The 8,925-nt window shown below is 48.1% G+C and overlaps 1 protein-coding gene and 1 pseudogene across 2 annotated transcripts; both read left to right on the top strand.

The window, feature by feature from the left end:
- The first annotated feature begins 1,738 nt into the window (after positions 1 to 1,738).
- LOC127754133 (uncharacterized) lies at positions 1,739 to 4,230 on the top strand. 2 transcript variants are annotated; one of them, XM_052279601.1, is made up of 2 exons: positions 1,739 to 2,879; positions 3,879 to 4,230. In XM_052279601.1, exons 1-2 carry the CDS (start codon positions 1,897 to 1,899, stop codon positions 3,898 to 3,900), a joined length of 1,005 nt encoding a protein of 334 aa, XP_052135561.1. In that variant the 5' UTR covers positions 1,739 to 1,896; the 3' UTR covers positions 3,901 to 4,230. The 2 variants fall into 2 exon arrangements, with proteins under 2 accessions (XP_052135561.1, XP_052135562.1); XM_052279602.1 differs by lacking the exon at positions 3,879 to 4,230 and having other exon boundaries at positions 1,739 to 2,593; positions 2,686 to 2,821.
- Positions 4,231 to 7,205: 2,975 nt separating this feature from the next.
- On the top strand, positions 7,206 to 7,782 carry LOC127753850 (uncharacterized; annotated as a pseudogene).
- Positions 7,783 to 8,925: the final 1,143 nt, after the last annotated feature.

Here is an 8,925-nt window from a genome sequence, read left to right as displayed (position 1 = left end):
AGATGCAACAAATGCACATGTAATGTTCCTGTGGTATTTCTGAACACCAGGTAGAAAACATGTATGCTTGGTAACGACTGACACTGTCCAATAATCCTTCCATTTCCCCTTATACGTGTGCACTCTCCAGGGACAACCATCTTTTTCCTTAACACACCAAACTTCATATTGCGACCGGTTGGACTTGGCAACTGAAAACTCTCTATGAAGTGACACTGCAAAATGTTTTACCGCCTCCTTCATATCTTCTGCTCTACTATAAATCGCTCCCTGAATAACCTCATTTTCTTTGTACTCCCATCTCACACTATCCTCTTCAGAGACGATCAGTCCAGAAAAATCCTGACTAGCCCATTCTGCTGGATTAATATCCGTCTCCTCATCTGACGAATCACCTTCCTCTACACGCTCGTTGTCAGAATCCTCCCTCTCCATTTCATCCACAATGGCTGCGACAGTCTCCCCCTCGTCGGCCACTCCACCTGGTTGAATGCCCACTGGAGCTACTACGCCCCCGTCCTCTCCTGCGTTGACCTCCTCCACAGAAGTCTCATTTACTTCAGCACTTGGTCCCTCGCCATCATCCATGTTCATCTGCACACCTGGATCCTTTGGGTGCACAAACGGAACCAAAGCTAGAGGCCACCCACGTTGCATTGCATTTTCCACATACCATCTCCACAATTGAGAGTTTTGAACTGTCATTAGTTCCCAATAAAAACCCTCAGTTGCCCGACTTACTATAACATTGATTGTTATGTCACTTGTCTGTGGATCAACTCTCAAACCCCCCATTAACCATCCTTTTATAGAAGGTACACTCCTCTCAGCCGGTCTCTCAATTCCCCTTTCTGATACAATAAAATCTGACAGATCTACCACAGTTGGCCCGTAACGGACGTTTCCTGGTCCATGGTAAACTTGGAATATTGGTTTGTTCGACATATCTGTCAACGAATTAACTAGATCATATTACTCTTTCATACAATAAACATCTACAACGTAATATCTTCTTGTGTAAGCCAATGCAACGGTAAAGTATTGATTCCAAACTAGCAGATCTACGTAGTTACCGATATCTACAATACGCACTTCTAGATTAGTACAACTAAAACCCTAAAAATATAATGCATTTATTCAAACAAATTTTTAAAAAATATACACTATTTAACTCAATAGTCATATATAGGAACTATGAATATTACCTGAAATCGACGTCTGAATCCGGCAGGGCTTCGCCCCTTCTTCTCTTCTCCTCCCCTCTCTTCTTTTTTTTTTTTCACTGGATTTGAGAGGGGTGAGGAATGAGGGCTGGGGGCTGGGCGGCAGGCCTTTTATAGGCAGCGAGGCCTGCCGCCCGGCCAGAGGGCGGCAAGGGGTCGCCTGCAAAATGGCCGGCCCCCTGCGGCTCTTTTGCATTCGGCACCCTTGCCGCCCCACCAGAGGGCGGCAAGGGCTTTCATGCAAAAAAAAAAAACCACCCTCCGTCACCGCCCGTTCCTCCCCCGTTTGCCACGTCAGCTTGCCGCCCACCATTGGGGCGGTAGGGTCTATTTTTGTAATTTTGTTCGCCGATAGATTATTTCTGTAAATATTAAAAAAAAATCTAAAAACGAAAAAAATTCGTCGCCGAACCCGAGTTGGGCCAGAAGGATGTGGGCTTGTCCGACTGCGAAAAGAAACCATCATCATTTATCCGAGCCAATAAATCTTACTACTTCGCTACCGAAGAGGAATCGACAGATCGACACAGCCAAAGCCGTCGTCGTCCTGCTTCCTCCTCCCCCGCAGTAGTCGCCGTCGCCGCCGCGCAATCCCCAATCCCTTGGTGTTCTTCCCCGCCTCTCGCCACCCAAAACCCTAACCCCCCTCTCTCACTCCACCCGTGCTGTGCACATGGAAATCCCCAATCAGATCAGCGGCGGCGGATCGGTTGTTATAGAAATCCCGGCCGCCACGGAGATCGCCGGAGTGGATACCGCGCCGGCAAAGGTATGTGACGATGATCCCCGTGATCAACCCCTCCGCGACCGCGAGTGGGTGTCGCAGCTGCCCCCGGACCACCCCCTACGCTACACCTGCGGCCTTCCGAACGGGGTCTTCCTCTCCATGTCCTTCGTCACCATCATCTACGCCGTGATTGCTCCATGGATGCTGTGGCGCGTTGCTACCGATCATGTGTCCCTCATGTGGACATCGTCGATCCTCGCGTGTTCCTACGGCGCACTGTGGACTATAGCCTTGTCCGAACGGCTAGCAGGTGCCTTCTTGGCTATCATCTTCCGCGTCTCCTATGTTGCCTTGGTGGCCTTCGCGTCCACGCACCTGATTGGTACCGCCAATGGGATCTCGATCGTGTATCTCGACACGTTCTACGTTGCTGGGATGCTCGGGTACGCCGTCGCGGAGTATCGTCTCCGTCGTGGTACCGAGCAATGCCCTAGCGCCATCTTAGCCGCCAAACCTCCTCCATTGGAGGACCAAGAGCGAGGCGACGAGGAGGCCGGGCTCTACTACATGGGCTTCTTGTTTGGTTCGGTATCCCTCTGTTTGGTGGGGAGGATGGCGTGGCTGCTTCTCTACCCCTGCGGCGGCAAGTGTCTCATCTCTTACGTCATCGAGGAGCTCTCGTTTGAGGCATCAATGCTGATCTACATATGGGTTATCTTTGTTTCCCTTACTCAGTTGGAAGGGGCTCTGGTCTGTTACAACACTCTGTTCTGCAAGATGCCAATTTATTTTGGTGCATGGTTCGTTCTTGGCGTGCTTCTTGGCGTACCTGTGAGTGGTGCTATTGAGATGCTAATCTTTTGGATTGGCACTATGGCTCTGGCTGGATTCTTTGGATACTGTCTCGCGGTTCACGCATATTGCAAAAGGTACCATCTCTGTTCCTGGCAAGATTATTTTACTTTTACGTTTAATCAGCTGATCAGATTTATGCAGTCAAATATAAAACTAGTTGTGAATCATGTTCTTTTTTTTTCTATGGACAATTACATGCAAACTATGTTTTCAACGCTTTTCAATGTGAGCTGATGAGATTTAGACAATTTGAATATGCTGCATGTACCATTGCATGTCTAACACTAGACTTGTTCTTGGTGGGATTGTGAGGAGCCAAAATGATATCAATTTTTATATCCTAGACTGTTCTTTATACTCCCTCCATCTACTTTTGATAATCATATTTCATCTTGACACACAGACCAAGGATAAGTAATTCTACTTATCATCAATTTAAACATGCTACTAGCCATTCCTCGTAAACAAGCGATTCATTAATATTTACATTTCTCAATGTCCATGTAGCCAATCATGTGTGGAAGAATGAATAGTCACGCATTAAATTCGAGAAAATCATTAAGATGATAGGTTGTTGGATTGAAATATGCCTATCAAAAATAAAATTTTCATATTTGGAAATATGACTATCAAAAGTAGATGGAGGGAGTAATTAAGAACACTAGACCCGTTCTTAATGTTGAACTGAATATCAGTTTTTGAGCAAATTGTTCTGTTTTTTTTACGAAACTTCTAATAATTAGACTATTGCAAAACTGTGCATGATTATTTATGACATTGTTGGTGTCTCTTGTGGTTTTTTTCTGAATTTTGAACATCATGATTCACGAATGCCCCTTTTTTAATAAGCTGTAAGTTTGAAAACATATATATGTTTTAGTTTTCTTGGATATGTTGCTATAGTAATCTTCTATGCTGAACTTAATTGTTAGCGATCATGTTGTTTCTGTTCACCTAGGTAGGTTGATACTATTCTAAAGATTTTACCATGCATATATTATGTGTTCAACATTTCAGTGAATCTTGCGTATATTGCTTAAGACATTGAAATTTTGTTGTCGACGATTGAATAGGAATCAGAAGACACCAGCTTAGAGATTTGCGAGAGCTTTGATGACCGTTTTGAGAAGCCAGGCTTTACTCTTTGTTGCTCTTAGAGACCGAAGAGCGATTTAAAAGTATGATCAAGATCTCATTCTCTAGGTGTTTGGTTGAGTGCTCTTAGAGGCAGAGTAACGCCAATGCCTATTATGTGTAGTATTAACTTACATTGTATGGTAAAGTTTATTGTAAATGTTGCTGATTGTGCATAATTGGAAGGTGGTGACTGGATGAAGAAATACACTGTGTTAGGTTCAGGACGAAAAAGGTTAAGGATATGCAGAAGTAGCATATCTGATGCAGGCGTATATATATATTGCAATATCCGTCTTTTGCATTTGTTGTGTTCGATCTTATAACTGCTTTGACACGGCGAGAAGCACGCAAACACGTTTCGACTTGGCTAGGCTCCTAGTAGTTAGCTAGCACGTTTTGCCCGGTCAGTGTTAATTTGCCGCTTGGTTTGCATGCAGTGGGTAGTTAAGCATCCTGGTAAGAGCAGGTACAATACTGGGCGGTAGTAGATCCATGTAGACGCGCGTAATTGGCCGTACATCCCACGCTATTCAGAGCAAAGAGATGCCTAATAAACACATCCCCTAAAGCTATATTTTGGAAATTAAGTCTAAATCACAAATTGAGATCCTAATATTTCCTCACGCCCAATACCAGCCCAAAGGTGAGACTCTTCAGGAGCTGTCCGTGCTCCTAATCGCTGCATACGCAGGAGAAATCCTAGAAAATTTGGCAACTCTGTACATGTATTCTGAATGTGGGCTATAGCGTGTTGTTATGCAGAGAAAGAATTGTTTTGTTCATGAAATCAGCTGTCAGTTTTAGTCTAATTGATAATTTACTTCCAACAATCCCCTATGGAAATATTGATATTTTGCTTGGTAGAAAATTTGAGTGACCAATTCCTCTCAAAGGGGCTGCCCCGAGTAGTCTCTATGCAGGATTTCTTGATTTGCTTCTTGGACATCGCATCATATTTAAGCATGTTTTCCTTTTTTATATCTGTAATGCTAGAAGATCAGCAGCATCGACCTTTTTAACCTGCATATTGTAACGGGGGAATTTCTTTTATATATATGGTACACTTTTAAATCAAAGAACAGCCATGTTCTGCTTTGAAAACACAGTAATTTCTGTTATTATCCTGTAATTAAGCAATCACAATCAGCATATGTGGCTGTTGCTCAATGGCATATATATATGCACCTGCCTATGACTCGGGCGGGGGTAGAGTATGTAAGGGGGTTACCAGGAACCTGGTCAAGAAATTTTTTTAAGCTATACTTCACATATCTTCACCATGTGTGCACCTCTCTCAGTGTAAACTTAGGCACCTGCACCAACTTAAACTTGATTTAAAGTAAAGTAAATTAAGCAAGAGGCACCTCCTTCATTTCGTTCTAGCTCCGAGGCTATGATACTACTAGAAAAACGATTTTTCATGGTGTTTGGAAAATATTCTTCATGGTGGCTACAAGAAAAAACCGCCATCACAGAAAATTAGGGGGGTGGGGGGTCACGGGCCGCCAGCGAAAACTGATTTTTGCTGGTGGCCACATTAAGAGGTCCACCATAAAAAATACTTATTTTTCGAGGCGAAAACGCTGATTTTCGCTGGCGGCTACTAAAGAGATCCGCCAACAAAAAAACGGATCTGCCAGCGAAAAGCAAAGGCTCGCTAAAAACTTTTCACGGCATTTAAAACTATGCGCGCGCGAGATCGATTCCTTCACCCACCCACGCATTTAAAACCGGTTTTCACCCACCCACCCAGTGCATTCATCTCTCCTCTATCTCTTTCTCATCTCCACCCACCGCATCCCTCTCCTTCTCCCCCACCTCTCTCCCCTACTCCTCCCGGAGCCCCCAGCCCTCCTCCTCCTCCTGTCGGTGACGACGACGACTGCGTCGACGACGGGCGCGGACGGCGAGGCCCTCACCTCTCTCCCCTCCCCTTCCTTTCCCTCTCCCTCTCCCAGATCTAGCCGGAGGGAGGGGGCAGCGGCCGCCGCGGCGGCGACGGCAGGCGGGTGGCGGCGGAGCTGACGCAGCCGACGACGTGCCGGACCTAGCGGGCGGCGGCTCTCAAGCGCGGGTGGTGGCACTCGGGCGCGGGCGGGGAGGCCGGCACCGACCTCGACGCCGTTGACTGTGCTGCCCGGCTCCCTCCTCTCCGACCTCGACGCCATCGACCATGCTGCCCGGCTCCCTCCTTCGTGATGATTTTTGTGATGCTTGAATGCTTGTGTTGATTTTTGTGATGCTTGAATGCTTGGGTGAACGAAAACAGTTGACTGTAAATTGTTGATGTAAATTTCTGTGGTTTTTTGAATGCTTTGGTAAATTTCTGTGAAATTTTTGAATGCTAGAGCGTTGACGAAGGCGGATGGAGCGGTGTCGCTCCGTCCGCCGTTTTTTTTAAACTTGGCCAGTATTAACACTCCCGGCTGGCACAATGTAACCCGCCAGCGAAAAAATATTTTCGTTGGCGGCCGTCTTAAGCCAACCGTCAGCGAAAATGGATCTTTGCTGGTGACTAGCTTAAGATGACCGCCAGCGAAAATGAATTATCGCTAGCGGTCGATAACCGCTAGCGGAAATCTTGATCTTCACTGGCCTTTGTTTTGTGGCTGCTCCAAATTCCGCCAGCGAAAACCTAAAATCATCACCAAGAAAAATGGTTTTTTAGTAGTGTGACGAGATGTGTATATTTGCTTGAGTTATCTGCTCTTGCACTTGTATATTTTGTATATGGTGAGTTTGTTTCTAAATCCTATGCATGTGAAGATATATGGTGAATGGTAGCATTCCTGATTCTTGTCAAGATGAATTCTACTGTGAAGTATCAAATATGAAATGTTGTGAATTATCTGTGAACCCTGACATATATGCACTACTGTCAAGACGTTGTAATTTTTTTTCTAAATCTTTAAGGTTAATAATAAGAGAAAATTCGACCTATAGCACAGGAAAAAAAGCGGTACCAAAAAATAGCATAAAAAGTTCCCACTTTCGATCTATAGCATAGGCCACCGTTTTTTTTCGCCCGGTAGCACTTCCGTCGCATTTTGAAGTAACGGCGTTAGATCGGAGTGGAGAAAATTTTTGTCGGACTCATTTACCCTTCGTTCCCCACTTGTTTGGCCGCGTGTTCGGTGACGCCTGCGCCGGCGGCGGCGGAGGTCACGGAGGAGTAGAGGCCGCTGCTTAGGAGGCTGTTCCTCGAGGAGGGGCGGAACTCGTCCATCAGGTTGTCGTCGTCGTCGTTGGACATCACCGAGCTGGACGGCATGTCGCCGGACAGCTACTGCGTCTGGGTGTCCTCGCCGTCGCCAGCATCCTCGCCGTCGCGCCCCCCACGGAAGAGCGGGTCGACGGGGTCCATCACGCGGTGGCGCCGCATCAGCAAGCTCGTCATCGGCCGCAACCACAACGACGGCAAGGAGAAGTTCCGCGCTGTCGTCCCCGGCCAGGGAGCACCCCAAACCGAAGCCCACGACGAAGGGCGCCACCGCCACCAAACCGCGTTCTTCACTGACGGCGGCAAAGAGGCCGCTTGAGGACGAGGACGACGATGATGACGTGGGCGGCCCTAGTGTCGATGTGGATGGATGTGGGCCGTTGTACGCCCTCGGGCTCATTAGCTCCGTCATCGCCGATGGCGCTGGCGAACAACGCCGTGGTGGCCGTACTCGGTGTCGCAGCCCACACCTCCGCTGTCCTATCCCTGCTGCTACTCGCCGTCGAGGTTGCTGCCTACCTCCAGGGGTGGAACCTCGAGGAGGTGGCGTCACTCCCCGCTGTCGACGGCCTCTTCGCCGCGCCTCCATTGCCCTCTTGCTCGGGAAAAAGGGCAAATGAGTCATTTTTCATGTCGACTCACATGTTTGGATGGCAAATGTGACGGGAGTGCTATAAATCGCAAGAAAATTAGTGTCCTGTGCTTCTGGTCGAAGTAGAAAATTTGTCGTGCTATTTTTTGGTACCGGGTTTTTTCCTATGCTACGGATCGAATTTTCTCTAATAATAAGCACTACTGGATCGTAGCAGCGCCATGCACAGGGAGAAAGAGATCGTAAAGCTAGGGATCGTCTTCGCCTTCCTTCTCCACATGTGCAACCCGACGTACGATGAACTGTAGCGGCAAAAAGGAAAATCAGATAGCGGCGACGGGCGAGGCGTCGAGGTACTGTAGCGGCACCGGCACCGTATGCACAGCAAGAAAATTAGATGGATCAACTGAACTAGGCCCACCTGCTGACTCCAGCCTCTAAACGGGTTTTGGGTTTTGAGGGAAAAAAAAAAAGGTTAATTGGATTCATGCTATCGTAAATATGCATACTTAGATAAATGCCATTACAATTCACCTATTCGTAGCTATACTATTGAAATTTTATAAAATTAGGATACAAGCCACTGCCCGTCATGTTTCCATCCATCTCCTTCTTTTTTTCCGTTTTCTCCCGGCCGGCGACACGAGTTGAGCTGTCCCCCGGCGTGCATTAGCCGGCGACGCGCCATGGTCGCGAGCCCGCGCATGCGACACCACGGACGAGAGTCCACGCTGGTAACGCATAAGTCACGCCACACCGAGCGCCGACAAGGCTGCAGCGCCAAGGTGCCGCCCGCCGTGCCTGCGTCACGCTGTCGCACGGCCTCGCCGAGCAGCGCCATCGTTGCAGAGCTGCTGCGGCTGCCAAGCCACTGGGTTGCGGCGCACCGCCCCACGGCGACTGGCACCATCAAAGAAGAAAAGAAAACGAAAAAAGAAAAAGAAAAAAAAACTGAGAGCAGCACCGGATGACCGAGCTACTAGCCTGGTGCGCGTCGCCGTTGCTCGCGTTGTGCCCCGGCCGCCGCAGCCGCACAGCCACGCCAGCGCCGTCGATCCGGGCGTTCCCCGGCCGCTGCAGATGGCAGAGTCATCAGGGGAGAAGAAGGAAAAGGAAAGAGAAGGGGAACGCGGGAGGCAGTGTCGATGGCGACGCCGTTCACCGTCGCCCA

Source organism: Oryza glaberrima, chromosome 11 (assembly GCF_000147395.1).
Source record: "Oryza glaberrima chromosome 11, OglaRS2, whole genome shotgun sequence".
NCBI classification, from domain to species: Eukaryota; Viridiplantae; Streptophyta; class Magnoliopsida; order Poales; family Poaceae; genus Oryza; species Oryza glaberrima.
Note: the sequence above shows the minus strand (reverse complement) of the source record. Positions and strands in the feature narration are given on the sequence as shown.